This window comes from Ostrea edulis, chromosome 6, assembly GCF_947568905.1.
Source record: "Ostrea edulis chromosome 6, xbOstEdul1.1, whole genome shotgun sequence".
Lineage (NCBI taxonomy): Eukaryota > Metazoa > Mollusca > Bivalvia > Ostreida > Ostreidae > Ostrea > Ostrea edulis.
The window spans coordinates 52,941,940-52,966,013 of record NC_079169.1 but is presented as its reverse complement, the minus strand read 5'-3'; the positions used below and the strand labels follow the sequence as shown (position 1 = coordinate 52,966,013).

The following is a 24,074-nucleotide window of genomic DNA, read 5'->3' as shown; positions in this document are numbered from 1 at the left end:
ATAGAAGTCAACCGAATGACTAATGTGACCAAACAGAATACATGTAGATCTGAAACCTGTGCAGCTAATTGTAGGTTTTATAAAACATAACATTCTATCTGTCTTGAGCATCAGACCTTAACACAAATCTACTAACAGTTGAATTTATCTTCATCCCTGAGTCATATCAGTGGCGGATCCAGATGGGGGAGATTCCGGGGACGCCCCACCCCCCTCCCTCCTCCCCAAATTGCTACATGTATTTAAAAAAGGGTAAAAATAATGCATTTTGAGGATGGATCCCCCTTTGAAAACCTAAAGTAAGGTAGACCCCCTCCTTTAAAAAAAAAAAGCGTGGGTTCGTTCCTGCTTAAGGAATTTTGTTTACGACAACCATCAACTGAATAGCAATTTTCCAAGTCGACAATCCATTATTCCCGAGTAATTTTAGCAGAAACGAAGGAAGACAACTTATTATAAAGTATAATTTTATTAACAACTTTCGGCACAAAAGTTTGATACCAAAATCATACAATACAACACACTAAAAAAAATAGTGTTAATGGAATTAACAAAAATATTTTACTGAACACAGCATAACACAAGAGGCTCGTGGGTCACAACGCTCACCCGAGTCATCTCTTATTGGAACACTAGTGATGACTGAACAATTGAGAAGCCAAGTCCTAATAGCGGGCCACCATATACTCAACATCAATCGAATCACGCGCTTGTCCTTTTCCGTAACCGGTTTATTTGCGGTTACGGAAATAGCTGAGTAATTACGATTGACTCTACATGGGTAAGAGTGTTTGATTGTCATTTTCATGAATTGTATCAAATGTTAGATTACTGTAAATACTCCATTGTAAACTCAAAAGCGTTATTGTGACACCCCCCCCTTAGGAGAACAATTCTAAATCCACATACATGGTATATTAAACTTTGAATTTCTGTTCTGATGCAGCAGGGGTTCATGATGTGCACAAACTTGAACGTAAACTACAGGATGACATTTACAATTAAAAATATAACATATATTCTCCAATGTGACCTCGTCCTGACCCTGGAGGTCAAGATGAGAACAAACTTTAATCTACGTGATTATGTGGGCCATTTGGCTGTTAATTTGTTAAATTGAACCTATGTTCTTATCGGTACGAATTTTAAAGAATTATATATACGATTATATATATGACTTTGAATTACTGTTGTTGTGGTCCCATCCTGGCCTTGGGGATGATGATTTAAAGAAACTTGGAAGGAAGATTGAATTTCACTACCTGAGAATGCTTTGTTGCAAGTTTCATTGAAAACAGCTCAATGGTTCGAGAGATATTGAAAATGACGACGAAGAACTTTTGATCATAACAGCTTACATGAATCTTCGGTTCCCATGAGTTATGAAGAGCCAGGACTTCTATAAGAACTTTGGCTACGCAAAGATGGACGCCTCCTTGCCATGAATAATCTTTTGAACCAGTATTCAATATCTCAAGCAGAATGGAATAATGCAGTTTATATGATGTCAACAACATGTAAAATGTATAATATTATGCAGTATCTTATTTCGTAGAATGACCTTGACCTACAGAATTTTGTCCCTAAAATTAATCATTACCTCTTCTTTCACACTCCATGTAGCAAGTGCGAAACTACAGAAGAGGTCCCCTGTCATCTGAGTATTAGTTTGTGAAAAGAATCACTAGTGCCAAGAGAAATGAAATCTAGAAAAATTGTGATTTGTTTTAGTTAAAAATAAATGTGTCCCTAGCTTTCCAAATTGAGAGTGCTCTAAATTACGACCCCATCCGCTTGATTTACTGCATGGTATGGAGGAGAGAGCATGAACTAGAACATAGCCATTATAAACTGTACTTTGTGCATTGAGGGAAAAGATGGAGGGAAGATTCAACAACGATGAGACCAATGCCTTACAGTAATTCCACCCTCGTGTGACGTCATGGGTTTTTGCAAAATCTTTATTTCATTAAAATTTGTCCATGATAGAAATACATCTTTAGGAGTAATTTTATTCACTGGGTTATATTAAAAAAAAAGGTAAACAATTTGATATTGAAAAAGTTTATATTTTCTATAAATAATCAATTATCTATATTACAAAAATGTTATCAAGGGCGATAACTCCTATGCTGGTATTTCTCTAATGTATGTCTATAATGCAATGATTTCCTTGGTATCCACAATTAATTCATATATATATATATATATATATATATATATATATATATATGCATGTATGTATAAGGCAGCAGTCTTTTTTTTTGAAACTATTGAAATTGAAATTTTGTCAGTTTAACCAGTTTTTATTTATCATTATTATGTTATTTAATGAAAATGTGCGATTTTCTGATGTTGATATCAACTTTTGTTTTTGTATGTCTGACATCTTTAAAAATCTAGCAACATATATATTCTCTTCGGTTATTGACTTTAACATATATCAAGTGGAAATCAATACAACTTTTCTACTTTGAACCATTAATTTTGATAAGTCCCATGAGGGCGGAGCTACCATAAGAAAGTGAACATACCATTGTACAATGAAAAAGCTATACACACTCCTCTTTGATCCACTGTAAATTAAATCTCTTGTCAGAACAATGTTAACATCAATATATGATAATGAAGTATTGTACAAAATTTCAAGGCTTATCGATAAGCCATATAGGAGAAGTACAGTGTTATTTTACTCCCTGCACTCCTATTAGATCCACTATAACTTTTAGGATAACAATTGGATCCATCTGTCCTGACAATATGCATATCTGCAAATTACAATGAAATATTGTGCATGGTTTCAAGTCTACGTTTAATTGTAATTGTAATCGGCTGTAAATTGTAGAAGTTTTATTTATGTATTGTCCATAACTCGTTACACTCGATTACTACCATTATGACAGCGGCCTAAAGACCTGCAGACACTCGATTACTGCCAGGCATTATGACAGGGATTTAATGACCTTCACACCCTCTATTACTGTCATTATGACAGCGATTTAATGACCTTCACACTCTATTACTGTCATTATGACAGCGATTTAATGACCTTCACACACTCCATTACTGCCATTATGACAGCAATTCAACGACCTTCACACTCTATTACTGCCATTATGACAGCGATTTAATGACCTTCACACACTCGATTACTACCATTATGACAGCGGCCTAAAGACCTGCAGACACTCGATTACTGCCAGGCATTATGACAGCGATTTAATGACCTTCACACACTCCATTACTGCCATTATGACAGCAATTCAATGACCTTCACACTCTATTACTGCCATTAGGACAGCAATTTAATGACCTTCACACACTCTATTACTGCCATTAGGACAGCGGCTGAATGACCTTCAGACTTAATCTGTGCTTCCGAGATCTATAATTATATGACTTTTTATTTGCTGTGTTTACTACTATATCCCCTGTATTTCTTAATTTTGTTTACTAGGGGAAAATATCAAATTGTTCTAAATTCCACATCCACAACTCTATCTATGAATTGAGATTCAGTGTTTAAATTTTAATTGATAACGTTGCGTATCTGAGTGCAAGAACACGTGGCGCAAAATGTCAACAGTTTGGAACACGGTATCCCCCGGCGAAATACTTGTAACCACACAACGACGAAATCTGTGTTGTGAATCTTGCCTTAAGTAGATGAAAGCAACACCCAACGTCACGACAAATATTGATACATCACAATAAAGCTGCATTGAGGTGTCATCAAAACATCAGAAGAGTTCCTTGGCGAGATTTCTCGAGACTTTTTCGCAACTCTCCCTATTTAACGGTTACTCTAGTCTAATTTCCCCATCAACTCCCAGAAAATTACTGATGATGACGATACCTGATATTAGATTTTTTGGGGGATCAGTAAAAATGTTCTTTTGCTTCATTAATGCACGACAGACTCATCAACAATTTTGACGTTTCTCTCTCAGTCACGTACTTCCGTTTTATGCATCCATTAATTCTAAGGAATATTGACTACTGATACATGTATACGAAAGGCCGGAGTGTGATTCAGCATAAGACAATGAGAGCTATATGCCTACATGCATTTAAAATGTCTCACTCAGTATAGAGCGTTATTCCTATTTAAAATATATCATTCAACTTAAAACAGCGAGTAGAGGGCTATACCTACATGTACATTTAAAATGTCTGATTCAATTTAAAACTGAGTAGAAGACCATGCCTACATGTATTTAAAGTGTCTCATTCAGCAGAGCGTTATACCTATTTAAAATGTCTCATTCAATACAGAGTTATACCTATTTAATTAAAATGTCTCATTCAGCAGAGCGTTATATCTATTTAAAATGTCTCATTCAGCAAAGCGTTATACATATTTAAAATGTCTCATTCAGCAAAGCGTTATACCTATTTAGAATGTCTCATTCAATACAGAGTTATATCTATTTAATTAAAATGTCTCATTCAGCAGAGCGTTATACCTATTTAAAATGTCTCATTCAGCAGAGCATTATACCTATTTAGAATGTATCATTCAGCAGAGCGTTATACCTATTTAATTAAAATGTCTCATTCAGCAGAGCGTTATACCTATTTAAAATGTCTCATTCAGCAAAGCGTTATACCTATTTAGAATGTCTCATTAAATACAGAGTTATATCTATCTAATTAAAATGTCTCATTCAGCAGAGCGTTATACATATTTAAAATGTCTCATTCAGCAGAGCATTATACCTATTTAGAATGTATCATTCACCAGAGCGTTATACCTATTTAATTAAAATGCCTCATTCAGCAGAGCGTTATACCTATTTAAAATGTCTCATTCAGTAGACCGTTATACCTATTTAAAATGTCTCATTCAGCAAAGCGTTATACCTATTGAGAATGTCTCATTCAGCAGAGCGTTATACCTATTGAGAATATCTCATTCAACATAAGACAGTGAGTAGTGCATTATACCAATTTAGAATGTCTGAGTGATTCAGCAGAACAGAAAGAGTTGTTTATACCTATCTAAATGTAAGGACTAAACATATAATTCTCCTCAAGTTTTGATTAACCAAGGACAGTAAAAAAAAATTATATTAAAACATGTATATGAAAACAACGCTACTTCATTTCATTTTTAAACACGTCATCATCTTCAGGTGTTTCCTCCACTTCCGGTAGTTTGTCGACCATTGAGTCAATCACCTCCTCCATTTCCTCTTCGTCCTTGGCCCATTCTTGAATTTCTCCATCAGAGAAGATGAGAAAGAAAATGGCCCCCAGACAGTAGATTACAGCGGCAATATAAAACGCTACAAGCCATTCTTCTTGAGTTTTCTGAAAATTAATCTGATTCATTAGTTTTAATCAGGCAGGATAATTAGACGCATTGTTTGGCAGTTACAAAAGAAAAGACAAATTGACGTTGCGTTGCTTTGAAAAAGATATCGCGAGTCAGCAATTCAGAACTTTTATATCAAGATAGATCCGAGCTAGTAATTTTCAAATCTCCTCAAAAGTAGACTGAAATAGAACTTGCTCTAATTCTAAAATACTGAGATGTCATTGAGTCCGGTCGTGACATTACCACATCATTGTGTAAGCGAATGGATTATTGTCCCAAGGAGACTTTATTCTGTCTACGTGAGACACTCGCACTTTAATGACCAGGTCTCGTGCCAGATTGCATAGTAACTCCTGTCAGACATGGTTATCCGATTTACAAAGTTAAGATTGATTGATTGTATCTTGTTTAACGTTCCTCTCGAGAATTTTTCACTCATATGGAAACGTCACCAAGACCGGTGAAGGGTTCAAATTTAGGCCTATCCTCGGCGCTTACTGCCATTGAGCAGTGAGGGTTCTTTAGCGTGTCACACATACCGTGACACGAGACACTCGTTTTTAAGGTCATCTCCGAGGACCCGTGACATTCAAAGTCAAGACTGAAGAAGAATTCATATGGCAAATCCATTTGTTCTTGACCTTTGTAAGATACTTTAATACGATAGTAACGTAAACAAACAGATCTTGTTACAAAGTTTTGGTCCAGACAGTTAACACAGTCATCGTATGATTCTTTGTGACCCCATTATAACCAAGCGATCTGACTTAATGGTCATAACAACCTTATTGTCCGAGCTTCCGATTCGTCTGCTTTATAATCATGATACCATGAGACAGGCGAACAGACAGACATGATAAGTCTGATCAAACAACAAAAGTTTTTGCTTTGGATCACTAAAAATCACATGACCCTGTTATTTAGAGATAGTTAGTTGACTAGACTAGACAGAGTCGCTTGTAGTATCAACTTATATATCACCTCTGATTTTCAAGTTAAATTTCGAATAGAAAATCTAATTCCTAGAAAACAAGCATTTAAGTTGACTAACGATGTGAAGTGAATGTTGAGATGTATGAGGTAAATGTTGAGATGTGTGAGGTAAATGTTGAGATGTGTGAGGTAAATATTGAGATGTGTGAGGTAAATATTGAGATGTGTGAGGTAAATGTTGAGATATGTAAAGTAAATGTTGAGATGTGTGAGGTAAATGTTGAGTTATGTGAGGTAAATATTGAGATGTGTGAGGTAAATGTTGAGATGTATGAGGTAAATGTTAAGATGTGTGAGGTAAATGTTGAGATGTATGAGGTAAATGTTGAGATGTATGAGGTAAATGTTGAGATGTGTGAGGTAAATGTTGAGATGTGTGAGGTAAATATTGAGATGTGTGAGGTAAATGTTGAGATATGTAAAGTAAATGTTGAGATGTGTGAGGTAAATGTTGAGTTATGTGAGGTAAATATTGAGATGTGTGAGGTAAATGTTGAGATGTACGAGGTAAATGGTGATAAATATGGGTAAATGTTGAAATGTGTGGTGTATATGCTGAATACGTTATAAATTGAGGTAAAACCTACGTTGACAGTGATAGATGCCACCACATATGGCGCAATGATCCCTGGGATACTTGCTCCAGTGTTGGTGATTCCAAAAATAGTTCCTGCATAATTTGGAGCGATATCACCATGGTTGACAAATACGGAGGGAAATTGAAAGCCACAGAAGGCCATAGACAGCGACAAGAGCGCAATGGCGCCTTCTTGTTGGAAACACGTCATGTAACCCAAACCAATCAGAAAAGCCGCGGGTACAAAGTGCCCTACAAAAGAAACCTCGGTCATGTTCACATTACTGATCGTGGTTTGGCAATGTTATAGTATCTTATTGCTTCTTTAGTTCTCCACACTCCAGCATCATTATCAATATCTAGACGATGTACATGTATGTTTGTTACCTATTGCACAAAACAGCTTTCTTGTCCATTTGATGCTGAGTATTTCATTTGAAATAAGTGTGTCAGCAAAAATTCCCGCCAGAATAATAATCAGCCAGAATGCCAGGTACGGTATCATAGAATAAAGACCATTCTGAAAAGAAACGCCAATTCATACAGTATCCCAGTCATTCATTCAATTACACATGTGTTCGGTGAGTATTTGAGTGATCGTGTTCATCTCCTTACAGACTTAATGCCGAATTTGAGAACTTCCTTTAAGTACGTCGGCATCTGAGTCAAGAGCATGTAGGCACTGTAGTTACCAGCGGCGTTGGCAACAAGAATAGCCCAAACTGGTAGTGACGTCAAAAAAGATTTCCATGGCTTGCTCTACAAAAATTACGTTTGCACGACAAACGGCATCAAAGATATCTCAGATTTAATTTGAAAAACAATTGTGTTAAAATCAACATTTCGAACCTTTTTCCGTAGATCAACTTGCTCCGGAAGTCTATCTTTTCCAAGTGAATGTTCGATATACTTTTTTTCAACATCTGTAATATTTGGCATCTCCCCGGGGCTGTTCCTGGCGAAGAACCCCCAAAGCAGTGTCCAAACCAACGAGCAGGATCCTAAGATGAAATGGTCCTATTAATGGAACACCAGAGATGTTGTAAAAGTTTCCAGTATTTCTATGGGAAATTCTATTTTAACGTAACATGACTACCGTACGTGTTCTTCGTAATAGATAATGATACAATTAATACCTAATGTTGTTGAAATATGGAATGGTAGTGTAATCAGTGAATGGAGAACTAGGTGTTTAAACTCACTTTTTTGTGATTTTATGCTTACCTAAGAAAAAGAAGATTGACGGCCAGCCGCCATATTCACAGAGAAGACTGGATATTGGAAAGGCCAGTGCATTTCCAAGCTGAGAGCCTAAAAATTAAAAAATTGTCAGATCCAAACAGTTCCAGAAAAGTCCTCTTTCCTCTTAGTAGTCATTGTTACTTCCAGTCCTTGTCTAGTGTTTACACTCACCTCCAAACGCAAAGGCTACAAGTCGACTTCTTTCATGCGGAGGCGACCATTTGGACCAAAAAACCTGTGCTCCTGGATACATCGTTGCCTGCAAAAGATATATTTTATTAAGTTCAACTGTCAAACACTTACCGCTAGAATAAAATATAGTGTATAGGTAAGCGAGACACGACTTCCTTACCTCTCCTATTCCTAAGAGTGCACGTGTACCTATAAGTAAATAAGGACTTCCACGGGCAAGAAATGGAGACAAGATGGTCAAAATAGAAACAATCAACATTCCTGTAAAAATCATATAGCGAGGACCGAAGCGTTCCGAGAGGACACCCGAGGGAATCTGCATCACCGTATATCCCCAGAAGAAAGCTCCAAGAATTCCCCCTTGAAGAGATTTGTCCCACGTAAACTCACCCTCCTATAAAAGAATAGCATTCAATGACATGTGGCATATAGAAAACGTGACAAAATTGTCCCGCCAACCATTTATCTTCTTGCACAGCTATGGTAAAACTAGTGTCGTAACGATATGGATGTACTATTCAAATACATAGTAACAGTATTTATATCAATACCATTAACTCCGCAGGTCTTAAAATTAAAACAAATATACCAAGTTCTGAGAATCCGACGGCTCTGGGCATGTTTTGGTCACAATAGATGAACCCCCTGGAGCGCTGGTCTGATTTAAGAAACCTTGTTCATATCCTGCTGTGACGTTCTGAGGAAGCGTCCCGGAGACAGAGACATTGGTGGCATTTGAGTGATACTTGATTTCCGGTGCCGAGAGCTCTGTCTTGATCATACAGACGATAGCGATGCTGAGGTTGACTCTTTGGGCATACAGAAAGAAGAAACCCACAAAACAGAGACCGGAAAAACGAACTCGCCAAGACGTCCACCAGGGAACTAAAATCATACCAGAGGCTCAATGAGAGGATAATACTTTACTCATAAAAACACGAGTGTTTACATGTACTTTAACTGCATAATAAACATCCACAAAAACTAACCAATGGAAGAAATCATTACCTTGGATATTGAAGTACGATATCTGCCTGTCGTTGTACATTTATGTTTACTGATAAATGCAATGTAATAGTATAGCTTGGTCCGTATAGAAAACAACGCGATGCATTCTAATGAATAAATAAAATGTCCCAAAGGGGATTCTTATGAGTTGGCTTTGATGCATTGTCAGTGTTATGCAGAGGAAATTATACAGCATAATGTATAGTAATATTTAATTTATTTTCTGACTTGTTTCATGCGTTCAAGTGTTTGGAAAGTTTGTTTCTATCGAGCGTCAAGACTAAACTGAACTAATCCGTCCTACGCTGGATCACGTCAAGTTTGTATGTAAATATTCTATCGTCCTGAAGAAGGGACAGGTCCCGAAAATGATAATTCAGTGTTGTTCGCGTCATTGGTCATTTTAGTGCGCTTATATATATATATATATATAATATAATATATATATATATATATATATATATATATTAGTATATAGAAATAAGTATAGAAAAATCATCCAATCATAATTAAGTATATTCATAGTTATACCCGTGAAGAATTATTACAAAAACTAGTTGAGTATAGTCAATCGGCTTTGTGCTGTTTTTATCTATATGGACATGTATACAAAACACGGAGAAATTCACGATATAAAGATTCCGCCCCTATCCGGCATTGAACTCGCGACCTGAGGAACCAAATCTTAACAGCACGCTAAACCGTTCGACCATCTAGGCAAGTCAAATACCGGTACTTCCGTTTCGATGACGATGGAACTCTCTCCACACTGTCACACGCTTACACAATCATTGAAATGGAACTCTCTCCATACTGTCACACAGTCATTGAAATGGAACTCTCTCCACACTGCCACACACTTACACTGTCATTGAGATGGAACTCTCTCCACACTGTCACACACTTACACAATCATTGAGATGGAATTCCCTCCACACTGTCACATGCTTACACAGCCATTGAGATTGGAAATGGATACATTCTTTGTTTGCAAGATGGTCAAGTGTGCATCGCATTTTTTTTTTTTAAAAAGTAACATATTCTCAGTTTGGTGTCAGGCATCCTTACCCACGGGTTACGAATTCCACAATGTTGTGACAGATTTCGCAGAGGTCATTGTGATTTTGCACTCGGACTATGTGCTAGACATTCAGAAGAAAATATTTTGATGAGAAGTGAAAATAATGAACAGTGATCAATATCAGAAATCCCATAGAGAATACACAAATTAAAAGTAGGACAAACACGGACCCCTGAACACACCAATGGTGGGATTAAGTCTCTAGTAGGAGTAAGGATCCCCTGTTTACCGGCCACACCTTTCAGGATGGGATTAAACAGAGTAATTCAATCAAAATCTGTATGTAAACAACGGTCTAACACTTCATATGAAACACGTCAGACAACATTCGACCTAACGACAGGTTGTATTCGCAAATAAGATCATTATAATGACCATAGTATTCGCAAAATGCAGACTTCAAACAAGACTGTTGAAATCCGTGTAACATCAACTTATTTGTCAGTAGCTTGCCTCGATTTAAAATTGATATACTATCGCGTATTGAATCAGTTGAGAGACATAAACACCATATGTACGTGATAATGAAATATTGTTATTCGTTACAACGATCTAGTTTGCTAATACAACCTGTCATAGGGTCATGTGCTGTCTGACATGTTTCATGCCAATTGTCAGGCTGTTCTTGGCACACTGATTTTGACTACGGATTACTTCGTTTACCTGATCAGGATGTAGGACTCACGGCGGGTGTGACCGGTCGACAGAGGATGCTTACTCCTCCTGGGCACCTGATCCTTGTATCTGTGGAGTGTCCAGGGGTCCGTGTTTGCCCGACTCTTAATTTTGTATTTCTTTGATAGGTTATGCTACACCCCTAAGGAATTCATATTATTTTTACCCTTAGACCCAAACATGCTACACAGCGATTTTTGTGAAAATTGTTTATGAGCCCTGATAGTTTCTGAGAAGTCCAAGATATTAAAAAAAATAACGACGGGCGACGAGGATAGAGGTCAACCGAATGACTAATGTGACCAAACAGAATACATGTAGATCTGAAACCTGTGCAGCTAATTGTAGGTTTTATAAAACATAACATTCTCTCTGTCTTGAGCATCAGACCTTAACACAAATCTACTAACAGTTGAATTTATCTTCATCCCTGAGTCTTATCAGTGGCGGATCCAGATGGGGGAGATTCCCCCCAAATTGCTAGATGTATTTAAAAAAGGGTAAAAATAATGCATTTTGAGGATGGATCCCCCTTTGAAAACCTAAAGTAAGGTAGACCCCCTCCTTTAAAAAAAAAAAGCGTGGGTTCGTTCCTGCTTAAGGAATTTTGTTTACGACAACCATCAACTGAATAGCGATTTTCCAAGTCGACAATCCATTATTCCCGAGTAATTTTAGCAGAAACGAAGGAAGACAACTTATTATAAAGTATAATTTTATTAACAACTTTCGGCACAAAAGTTTGATACCAAAATCATACAATACAACACACTAAAAAAAAAATAGTGTTAATTTGATCTCTGGAATTAACAAAAATATTTTACTGAACACAGCATAACACAAGAGGCTCGTGGGTCACAACGCTCACCCGAGTCATCTCTTATTGGAACACTAGTGATGACTGAACAATTGAGAAGCCAAGTCCTAATAGCGGGCCACCATATACTCAACATCAATCGAATCACGCGCTTGTCCTTTTCCGTAACCGGTTTATTTGCGGTTACGGAAATAGCTGAGTAATTACGATTGACTCTACATGGGTAAGAGTGTTTGATTGTCATTTTCATGAATTGTATCAAATGTTAGATTACTGTAAATACTCCATTGTAAACTCAAAAGCGCTATTGTGAGCCCCCCCCCCCCCCCCCCCCTTAGGAGAACAATTCTAAATCCACATACATGGTATATTAAACTTTGAATTTCTGTTCTGATGCAGCAGGGGTTCATGATGTGCACAAACTTGAACGTAAACTACAGGATGACATTTACAATTAAAAATATAACATATATTCTCCAATGTGACCTCGTCCTGACCCTGGAGGTCAAGATGAGAACAAACTTTAATCTACGTGATTATGTGGGCCATTTGGCTGTTAATTTGTTAAATTGAACCTATGTTCTTATCGGTACGAATTTTAAAGAATTATATATACGATTATATATATGACTTTGAATTACTGTTGTTGTGGTCCCATCTTGGCCTTGGGGATGATGATTTAAAGAAACTTGGAAGGAAGATTGAATTTCACTACCTGAGAATGCTTTGTTGCAAGTTTCATTGAAAACAGCTCAATGGTTCGAGAGATATTGAAAATGACGACGAAGAACTTTTGATCATAACAGCTTACATGAATCTTCGGTTCCCATGAGTTATGAAGAGCCAGGACTTCTATAAGAACTTTGGCTACGCAAAGATGGACGCCTCCTTGCCATGAATAATCTTTTGAACCACTATTCAATATCTCAAGCAGAATGGAATAATGCAGTTTATATGATGTCAACAACATGTAAAATGTATAATATTATGCAGTATCCTATTTCGTAGAATGACCTTGACCTACAGAATTTTGTCCCTAAAATTAATCATTACCTCTTCTTTCACACTCCATGTAGCAAGTGCGAAACTACAGAAGAGGTCCCCTGTCATCTGAGTATTAGTTAGTGAAAAGAATCACTAGTGCCAAGAGAAATGAAATCTAGAAAAATTGTGATTTGTTTTAGTTAAAAATAAATGTGTCCCTAGCTTTCCAAATTGAGAGTGCTCTAAATTACGACCCCATCCGCTTGATTTACTGCATGGTATGGAGGAGAGAGCATGAACTAGAACATAGCCATTATAAACTGTACTTTGTGCATTGAGGGAAAAGATGGAGGGAAGATTCAACAACGATGAGACCAATGCCTTACAGTAATTCCACCCTCGTGTGACGTCATGGGTTTTTGCAAAATCTTTATTTCATTAAAATTTGTCCATGATAGAAATACATCTTTAGGAGTAATTTTATTCACTGGGTTATATAAAAAAAAAGGTAAACAATTTGATATTGAAAAAGTTTACATTTTCTATAAATAATCAATTATCTATATTACAAAAATGTTATCAAGGGCGATAACTCCTATGCTGGTATTTCTCTAATGTATGTCTATAATGCAATGATTTCCTTGATATCCACAATTAATTCATATATATATATATATATATATATATATATATATATATATATATGCATGTATGTATAAGGCAGCAGTCTTTTTTTTGAAACTATTGAAATTGAAATTTTGTCAGTTTAACCAGTTTTTATTTATCATTATTATGTTATTTAATGAAAATGTGCGATTTTCTGATGTTGATATCAACTTTTGTTTTTGTATGTCTGACATCTTTAAAAATCTAGCAACATATATATTCTCTTCGGTTATTGACTTTAACATATATCAAGTGGAAATCAATACAACTTTTCTACTTTGAACCATTAATTTTGATAAGTCCCATGAGGGTGGAGCTACCATAAGAAAATGAACATACCATTGTACAATGAAAAAGCTATACACACTCCTCTTTGATCCACTGTAAATTGTAGAAAATTATTAAATCTTTTGTCAGAACAATGTTAACATCAATATATGATAATGAAGTATTGTACAAAATTTCAAGGCTTATCGATAAGCCATATAGGAGAAGTACAGTGTTATTTTACTCCCTGCACTCCTATTAGATCCACTATAACTTTTAGGAAAACAGTTGGATCCATCTGTCCTGACAATATGCATATCTGCAATTACAATGAAATATTGTGCATGGTTTCAAGTCTACGTTTAATTGTAATTGTAATCGGCTGTAAATTGTAGAAGTTTTATTTATGTATTGTCCATAACTCGTTACACTCGATTACTACCATTATGACAGCGGCCTAAAGACCTGCAGACACTCGATTACTGCCAGGCATTATGACAGGGATTTAATGACCTTCACACCCTCTATTACTGCCATTATGACAGCGATTTAATGACCTTCACACTCTATTACTGCCATTATGACAGCGATTTAATGACCTTCACACACTCGATTACTACCATTATGACAGCGACCTAAAGACCTGCAGACACTCGATTACTGCCAGGCATTATGACAGCGATTTAATGACCTTCACACACTCCATTACTGCCATTATGACAGCAATTCAATGACCTTCACACTCTATTACTGCCATTAGGACAGCAATTTAATGACCTTCACACACTCTATTACTGCCATTAGGACAGCGGCTGAATGACCTTCAGACTTAATCTGTGCTTCCGAGATCTATAATTATATGACTTTTTATTTGCTGTGTTTACTACTATATCCCCTGTATTTCTTAATTTTGTTTACTAGGGGAAAATATCAAATTGTTCTAAATTCCACATCCACAACTCTATCCATGAATTGTTCTAAATTCCACATCCACAACTCTATCTATGAATTGTTCTAAATTCCACATCCACAACTCTATCTATGAATTGTTTTAAATTCCACATCCACAACTCTATCTATGAATTGTTCTAAATTCCACATCCACAACTCTATCTATGAATTGTTCTAAATTCCACATCCACAACTCTATCTATGAATTGTTCTAAATTCCACATCCACAACTCTATCCATGAATTGTTCTAAATTCCACATCCACAACTCTATCTATGAATTGTTCTAAATTCCACATCCACAACTCTATCTATGAATTGTTCTAAACTCCACATCCACAACTCTATCCATGAATTGTTCTAAATTCCACATCCACAACTCTATCTATGAATTGTTCTAAATTCCACATCCACAACTCTATCCATGAATTGTTCTAAATTCCACATCCACAACTCTATCTATGAATTGAGATTCAGTGTTTAAGTTTTAATTGAAAACGTTGCGTATCTGAGTGAAGAACACGTGGCGCAAAATGTCAACAGTTTGGAACACGGTATCCCCCGGCGAAATACTTGTAACCACACAACGACGAAATCTGCGGTGTGAATCTTGCCTTAAGTAGATGAAAGCAACACCCAACGTCACGACAAATATTGATGCATCACAATAAAGCTGCACTGAGGTGTCATCAAAACATTAGAAGAATTCCTTGGCGAGATTTCTCGAGACTTTTTCGCAACTCTCCCTATTTAACGGTTTCTCTAGTCTAATTTCCCCATCAACTCCCAGAAAATTACTGATGATGACGATACCTGATATTAGATTTTTTGGGGGATCAGTAAAAATGTTCTTTTGCTTCATTAATGCACGACAGACTCATCAACAATTTTGACGTTTCTCTCTCAGTCACGTACTTCCGTTTTATGCATCCATTAATTCTAAGGAATATTGACTACTGATACATGTATACGAAAGGCCGGAGTGTGATTCAGCATAAGACAATGAGAGCTATATGCCTACATGCATTTAAAATGTCTCACTCAGTATAGAGCGTTATTCCTATTTAAAATATATCATTCAACTTAAAACAGCGAGTAGAGGGCTATACCTACATGTACATTTAAAATGTCTGATTCAATTTAAAACTGAGTAGAAGACCATGCCTACATGTATTTAAAGTGTCTCATTCAGCAGAGCGTTATACCTATTTAAAATGTCTCATTCAGTAGACCGTTATACCTATTTAAAATGTCTCATTCAGCAGAGCGTTATACCTATTTAAAATGTCTCATTCAGGAGAGCGTTATACCTATTGAGAATATCTCATTCAACATAAGACAGTGAGTAGTGCATTATACCAATTTAGAATGTCTGAGTGATTCAGCAGAACAGAATGAGTATTTATACCTATCTAAATGTAAGGACTAAACATATAATTCTCCTCAAGTTTTGATTAACCAAGGGCGGTAAAAAAAAATATATTCAAACATATATATGAAAACAACGCTACTTCATTTCATTTTTAAACACGTCATCATCTTCAGGTGTTTCCTCCACTTCCGGTAGTTTGTCGACCATTGAGTCAATCACCTCCTCCATTTCCTCTTCGTCCTTGGCCCATTCTTGAATTTCTCCATCAGAGAAGATGAGAAAGAAAATGGCCCCCAGACAGTAGATTACAGCGGCAATATAAAACGCTACAAGCCATTCTTCTTGAGTTTTCTGAAAATTAATCTGATTCATTAGTTTTAATCAGGCAGGAGAATTAGACGCATTGTTTGGCAGTTACAAAAGAAAAGACAAATTGACGTTGCGTTGCTTTGAAAAAGATATCGCGAGTCAGCAATTCAGAGCTATTATATCAAGATAGATCCGAGCTAGTAATTTTCAAATCTCCTCAAAAGTAGACTGAAATAGAACTTGCTCTAATTCTAAAATACTGAGATGTCATTGAGTCCGGTCGTGACATTACCACATCATTGTGTAAGCGAATGGATTATTGTCCCAAGGAGACTTAATTCTGTCTACGTGAGACACTCGCACTTTAATGACCAGGTCTCGTGCCAGATTGCATAGTAACTCCTGTCAGACATGGTTATCCGATTTACAAAGTTAAGATTGATTGATTGTATCTTGTTTAACGTTCCTCTCGAGAATTTTTCACTCATATGGAAACGTCACCAAGACCGGTGAAGGGTTCAAATTTAGGCCTATCCTCGGCTCTTACTGCCATTGAGCAGTGAGGGTTCTTTAGCGTGCCACACCTACCGTGACACGAGACATTCGTTTTTAAGGTCATCTCCGAGGACCCGTGACATTCAAAGTCAAGACTGAAGAAGAATTCATATGGCAAATCCATTTGTTCTTGACCTTTGTAAGATACTTTAATACGATAGTAACGTAAACAAACAGATCTTGCTACAAAGTTTTGGTCCAGACAGTTAACACAGTCATCGTATGATTCTTTGCGACCCCATTATAACCAAGTGATCTGACTTAATGGTCATAACAACCTTATTGTCCGAGCTTCCGATTTGTCTACTTTATAATCATGGTACCATGAGACAGGCGAACAGACAGACATGATAAGTCTGATCAAACAACAAAAGTTTTTGCTTTGGTTCACTAAAAATCACATGACCCTGTTATTTAGAGATAGTTAGTTGACTAGACTAGACAGAGTCGCTTGTAGTATCAACTTATATATCACCTCTGATTTTCAAGTTAAATTTCGAATAGAAAATCTAATTCCTAGAAAACAAGCATTTAAGTTGACTAACGATGTGAAGTGAATGTTGAGATGTATGAGGTAAATGTTGAGATGTGTGAGGTAAATGTTGAGATGTGTGAGGTAAATATTGAGATGTGTGAGGTAAATATTGAGATGTGTGAGGTAAATGTTGAGATATGTAAAGTAAATGTTGAGATGTGTGAGGTAAATGTTGAGTTATGTGAGGTAAATATTGAGTTATGTGAGGTAAATATTGAGATGTGTGAGGTAAATGTTGAGATGTATGAGGTAAATGTTAAGATGTGTGAGGTAAATGTTGAGATGTATGAGGTAAATGTTGAGATGTGTGAGGTAAATGTTGAGATGTATGAGGTAAATGTTGAGATGTGTGAGGTAAATGTTGAGATGTGTGAGGTAAATATTGAGATGTGTGAGGTAAATGTTGAGATATGTAAAGTAAATGTTGAGATGTGTGAGGTAAATGTTGAGTTATGTGAGGTAAATATTGAGATGTGTGAGGTAAATGTTGAGATGTACGAGGTAAATGGTGATAAATATGGGTAAATGTTGAAATATGTGGTGTATATGCTGAATACGTTATAAATTGAGGTAAAACCTACGTTGACAGTGATAGATGCCACCACATATGGCGCAATGATCCCTGGGATACTTGCTCCAGTGTTGGTGATTCCAAAAATAGTTCCTGCATAATTTGGAGCGATATCACCATGGTTGACAAATACGGAGGGAAATTGAAAGCCACAGAAGGCCATAGACAGCGACAAGAGCGCAATGGCGCCTTCTTGTTGGAAACACGTCATGTAACCCAAACCAATCAGAAAAGCCGCGGGTACAAAGTGCCCTACAAAAGAAACCCCGGTCATGTTCACATTACTGATCGTGGTTTGGCAATGTTATAGTATCTTATTGCTTCTTTAGTTCTCCACACTCCAGCATCTTTATCAATATCTAGACGATGTACATGTATGTTTGTTACCTATTGCACAAAACAGCTTTCTTGTCCATTTGATGCTGAGTATTTCATTTGAAATAAGAGCGTCAGCAAAAATTCCCGCCAAAATAATAATCAGCCAGAATGCCAGGTACGGTATCATAGAATAAAGACCATTCTGAAAAGAAACGCCAATTCATACAGTATCCCAGTCATTCATTCAATTACACATGTGTTCGGTGAGTATTTGAGTGATCGTGTTCATCTCCTTACAGACTTAATGTCGAATTTGAGAACTTCCTTTAAGTACGTCGGCATCTGAGTCAAGAGCATGTAGGCACCGTAGTTACCAGCGGCGTTGGCAACAAGAATAGCCCAAACTGGAAGTGACGTCAAAAAAGATTTCCATGGCTTGCTCTACAAAAATTACGTTTGCACGACAAACGGCATCAAAGATATCTCAGATTTAATTTGAAAAACAATTGTGTTAAACTCAACATTTCGAACCTTTTTCCGTAGATCAACTTGCTCCGGAAGTCTATCTTTTCCAAGTGAATGTTCGATATACTTTTTTTCAACATCTGTAATATTTGGCATCTCCCCGGGGCTGTTCCTGGCGAAGAACCCCCAAAGCAGCGTCCAAACCAACGAGCAGGATCCTAAGATGAAATGGTCCTATTAATGGAACACCAGAGATGTTGTAAAAGTTTCCAGTATTTCTATGGGAAATTCTATTTTAACGTAACATGACTACCGTACGTGTTCTTCGTAATAGATAATGATACAATTAATACCTAATGTTGTTGAAATATGGAATGGTAGTGTAATCAGTGAATGGAGAACTAGGTGTTTGAACTCACTTTTTTGTAATTTTATGCTTACCTAAGAAAAAAAAGATTGACGGCCAGCCGCCATATTCACAGAGAAGACTGGATATAGGAAAGGCCAGTGCATTTCCAAGCTGAGAGCCTAAAAATTAAAAAAATGTCAGATCCAAACAGTTCCAGAAAAATCCTCTTTCCTCTTAGTAGTCATTGCTACTTCCAGTCCTTGTCTAGTGTTTACACTCACCTCCAAACGCAAAGGCTACAAGTCGGCTTCTTTCATGCGGAGGCGACCATTTGGACCAAAAAACCTGTGCTCCTGGATACATCGTTGCCTGCAAAAGATATATTTTATTAAGTTCAACTGTCAAAAACTTACCGCTAGAATAAAATATAGTGTATAGGTAAGCGAGACACGACTTCCTTACCTCTCCTATTCCTAAGAGTGCACGTGTACCTATAAGTAAATAAGGACTTCCACGGGCAAGAAATGGAGACAAGATGGTCAAAATAGAAACAATCAACATTCCTGTAAAAATCATATAGCGAGGACCGAAGCGTTCCGAGAGGACACCCGAGGGAATCTGCATCACCGTATATCCCCAGAAGAAAGCTCCAAGAATTCCCCCTTGAAGAGATTTGTCCCACGTAAACTCACCCTCCTATAAAAGAATAGCATTCAATGACATGTGGCAAATACAAAACGTGACAAAATTGTCTCGCCAACCATTTATCTTCTTGCACAGCTATGGTAAAACTAGTGTCGTCGCGATATGGATGTGCTATTCAAATACATAGTAACAGTATTTATATCAATACCATTAACTCCGCAGGTCTTAAAATTAAAACAAATATACCAAGTTCTGAGAATCCGACGGCTCTGGGCATGTTTTGGTCACAATAGATGAACCCCCTGGAGCGCTGGTCTGATTTAAGAAACCTTGTTCATATCCTGCTGTGACGTTCTGAGGAAGCGTCCCGGAGACAGAGACATTGGTGGCATTTGAGTGATACTTGATTTCCGGTGCCGAGAGCTCTGTCTTGATCATACAGACGATAGCGATGCTGAGGTTGACTCTTTGGGCATACAGAAAGAAGAAACCCACAAAACAGAGACCGGAAAAACGAACTCGCCAAGACGTCCACCAGGGAACTAAAATCATACCAGAGGCTCAATGAGAGGATAATACTTTAACAGACAGTTTATGTGCAAAGTTGGAAGATTAGCTCTTGGGTTACTTGCCTTGTTTTTGGTCAACAAAAGACGGTAGATCGTGTTTTTCAATAAAAGCAGACACTATGGAGTCATGATGAGGGTAACTAAGACTGGAACTGCGCATGCGTCGTAAACTTTTGCGCAAAGCATCACTTCCTGGACTCTGGCTGAAGCTAGAATTTTTAAGGCTCGTTTTGCCGCGTAAGAAGGAACTTTGTCCAGATTCTTTGCGTCGAGTGTACTTAACACTGGGATGTTCAGCGCTTCTAGTGGATTCACTCCTATTTGTAAAAACCAGGCTTTCTCTGTCCGAGTTGCTGGAGGATGTGCGTTTGGGTTTGGAGTCGACTTTATCCGCGCGTGACGGGTGTGTTGGGGGGTTCGTGTTGACTGTATTCTCATCTGGAGCGATGGAGGAATCCGGCTGGCCTGAGATGTCCATTCTGATTCACTTTATTCTGCAAAATACATATCGCGTTGGATGAACTTTAAATACAATATATCAGCTGGAAAATCAGACGAGATATTGAAAATGCACGTTAGTTTTCTCGATATCTGAATTTTGTTTCGTACTTGTAGCTGCATGGTATAAGTGAACCTACAGGGAAACCTAGCCTACCGGGGGGAGATGTCAGGCCGAAGTAACTGAGGGTTATAGATAGGCTTAACCATAACTCTAAGAACATGACAATATGTGTATTGCTTAGAAACAATTGTAATACATTTTTATCAGCGTTTCTTTAATTCAATTTTTAAAAATAATATGAAGAAATGCATAATAGTTTCACTCACACATCAAATCGGTTACTCCATAAAGTTCTCCACACAAACAAAACAGTAGTGTTTTAACACAGCGGAAGTCACTAAAATCGGATGTCCGAACGGTCGTACTCAGTTACTGTTTCCAAGGGCACGACGAGGGTGAGTTTTAGCAATCCCACTCCACATTAAAAATAAACCACGAAACTTTATTTTTATCATAAAATGGACGGCATATATCTGTAGGATTTGCACAGAGATGTTCGAAACATACGATATGTTCACCTTTCTCTGGTATTGTTATCAGTGAGACTCTGAATCACATTTCTTCGTACAAATATTTTGACAGTAATCATGATTATAAAGATATAATTAAGAGAACCCCTCTTCTGGGGATCGTCGTGAGGAAAGCTACCCTCCTCTGTCATCGTATGTTTCCTTTCACTTTATTCTGTTAATGTGAAAATCATCATCAAACCTGAGTTCCTGCCAGCATTGATATCGATTTATTTTCTCCGGAGAACCAATGTCATTCAAGGTGAAATAGGACATTTATTCTAGAAAAGCTGATGCTACAATATATTATAGCATATATTTTCTTAATGTCGTATTATCGTTTTTGAGTCATAAAATTTCATTGCACATGTATGTGCGGTTTGCTTTTTTTTGAATGGGAATACTTTGTAGTGCAAAGACCGGTTCGGGAAAAAAAAAGAAGAGAAAAATAATTTATCATTATATAAGTTTTAAAGGTTTTTTTCTTCAGTAAATTTGTAATTCTGGTCAACCATAAATTCATCTTACCTCTTTCCAATAAGTGCGCGTTGTGTTTTGTTTCCAATGAACAGATAGTTTGTGATTTTCAGCCACCGATATCCCCCTCCTGTTAGGGTCATGTGTAGAAAATGACACCGAGGTCAGCGATAAAGTCCACCGTGTGGGATCACTAGGCGTTCCAGAGACGGAACATTACTATATAGTCTGACTGCGCAGTACGCACACCTTCAGCAGACTCATCAATAAGTAGAATATCGGAATAAACAAAGCATACACTAGACTTTGTTGTTGTTTTCTTATCACGATAGAATATCGATTTTTATAAGATCATTGGTATTCTTGTGAAATATTTCTCGTTACATAATTTATCAATAATGTTAGTATAAATATTGGCAATTTCATTGGCATGTTTAACCCTGTAGCAGCAATATCTGCCACAGCTGCCAGACCCAAACACTGGCGAGAAGAATTGCGGGGTTGTAAATCTGCCACTTATAATACATGACTATTTCCTCCAAAATGAATTTGATAAAAAATGAATAAATAAATAACATAAAGTTAACACAATTTTATTTCTTATGATATGCTCTGTCTTTAGAATGATTATTGAAGAAGAAGAAAAAAAACCTTGGTCCTTACCGCCATCATCATCAAAAGCAAACAATGCAATGTCCCACAGTCGAGGTTGGTTAAAACAATATTTATTCAATGAATTGATGGGATATTGAGCGACAGGCGTGGCTTATATCCCCCCCCCCCCCCGTCTAAGTTGTACCCTCAGTCGATGATATTTCAAAACATTTCCATTTCCAATGTTTTTACTTTTCATTTCTCTACAAATTCTGATGATAGTGTCATGAATGTGTAGAAGTTGTAAACAATACACGTATGAATACAAATAGATATACACGTACATGTACAGTGTATGTCTATTTTGATTGCTGGGAATTTTGAGATATGAAAGTAAGGTAGCTCCGTCCTCACATGACAGTGACATATCCATATTAATGGTTGAAAATTTAAAAGCTGTATTAATTTCCACTAAATATAATTTAGTTTAATTAATAACTAAATAAAATGTGTATGTTGCCACCTTAAGTTTTTTAAGATGTCAGACAGTATAGGTCAGCATCAGAAAATCACACATTTTCATAAAACAGTATAATAAGAATAGATTAAAAAAATGTTAAAAATGACAAAATTTTAATACCAAAACTTTAGAAAAATGGCTAATTCATCAATTTGTATAAACTGATTGTGGATATTAGGGAAATCATTGTATCATTTGCATTCCATAGAGGAAATACCAGCATAGGAGTTATTGCCCTTGACAACATGTTATATTACCTGAAAAAGTAATTGTTTATCTATGGAAAATATAAACTTTTTCATTATCAATAGTTTACCAGGGTTCCCCCCCCCCCATTTTATCCAGTGAATAAATTCCTGATTTATAAACCGTAAAGATAAGACTTTGATATATAGGTACTAATCGTAATGCCTTTTTTGTAGCGCGTATGGTTCTTTTAGTTTTACCGATTTGAAAATCATTATCGCTTTCACAATATTTGGTACATGTACGTAAACAAATGTGTTGAGAAGCAGAATGTTTTAATACACAGTAGAAAATCACGGATTTGATCGTCAGTAAATCGTCATTACAACAATGTACAAACACGAGAGAAAATACGGAGAATGCTGAATCTTCTACAACCCTTCTCAATGGCGCCGTGACTATTCCAACAATTTCCAATGAATCTATGACAATATCCAGAAGGATAACTTCAACATTCAGCATATTCTTGTTTAAACTGTAAATTGGTATACTTCAATTTAAAAAAAAAAGATTTAGAACAAAATTTATTTTTGTAAGTCCTGTATTCTGGAAATTTAAATTTCATTTCCTTAGAGTTTGAAAATTCACCGGACTACAGTGGCTTCGTCACCTCGGGGGGGGGGGGTAGGGGGGGGGTAGGCAGCCTCCAACCTTGTCTAAATTAGCGCGCACATTGATTATTCCCTAGCTACGCCCCTGCATATAC

The 24,074-nt window shown here is 36.8% G+C and overlaps 2 protein-coding genes across 5 annotated transcripts; both read right to left on the bottom strand.

Moving 5' to 3' along the window:
* Positions 1-433: 433 nt before the first annotated feature.
* On the bottom strand, positions 434-9,277 carry LOC130046841 (sialin-like). 2 transcript variants are annotated; one of them, XR_008795870.1, is made up of 10 exons: positions 8,914-9,277; positions 8,485-8,718; positions 8,304-8,391; positions 8,115-8,201; positions 7,740-7,891; positions 7,506-7,649; positions 7,278-7,410; positions 6,901-7,142; positions 4,794-5,313; positions 435-4,248 (listed from the first exon to the last, which is right to left on the bottom strand). XR_008795870.1 is itself a non-coding variant. In XM_056139983.1 (9 exons), the coding sequence occupies exons 1-9, from the start codon at positions 9,217-9,219 to the stop codon at positions 5,098-5,100; spliced, it is 1,602 nt and encodes a 533-aa protein (XP_055995958.1). In that variant the 5' UTR covers positions 9,220-9,277; the 3' UTR covers positions 434-5,097. The 2 variants fall into 2 exon arrangements, 1 of the variants encoding a protein (XP_055995958.1); XM_056139983.1 differs by having other exon boundaries at positions 434-5,313.
* A 2,509-nt stretch (positions 9,278-11,786) lies between these two features.
* LOC125646972 (sialin-like) lies at positions 11,787-22,465 on the bottom strand. Of its 3 annotated transcripts, XR_008795869.1 has the most exons (12): positions 22,060-22,465; positions 20,524-20,954; positions 20,138-20,433; positions 19,709-19,942; positions 19,528-19,615; positions 19,339-19,425; positions 18,964-19,115; positions 18,730-18,873; positions 18,502-18,634; positions 18,125-18,366; positions 14,514-16,495; positions 11,787-14,421 (listed from the first exon to the last, which is right to left on the bottom strand). XR_008795869.1 is itself a non-coding variant. In XM_056139981.1 (11 exons), the coding sequence occupies exons 2-11, from the start codon at positions 20,936-20,938 to the stop codon at positions 16,280-16,282; spliced, it is 2,007 nt and encodes a 668-aa protein (XP_055995956.1). In that variant the 5' UTR covers positions 20,939-20,954; positions 22,060-22,465; the 3' UTR covers positions 11,787-16,279. The 3 variants fall into 3 exon arrangements, 2 of the variants coding, with proteins under 2 accessions (XP_055995956.1, XP_055995957.1); XM_056139981.1 differs by having other exon boundaries at positions 11,787-16,495; XM_056139982.1 differs by lacking the exon at positions 22,060-22,465 and adding an exon at positions 21,289-22,038 and having other exon boundaries at positions 11,787-16,495.
* Between the last annotated feature and the right edge of the window lie 1,609 nt (positions 22,466-24,074).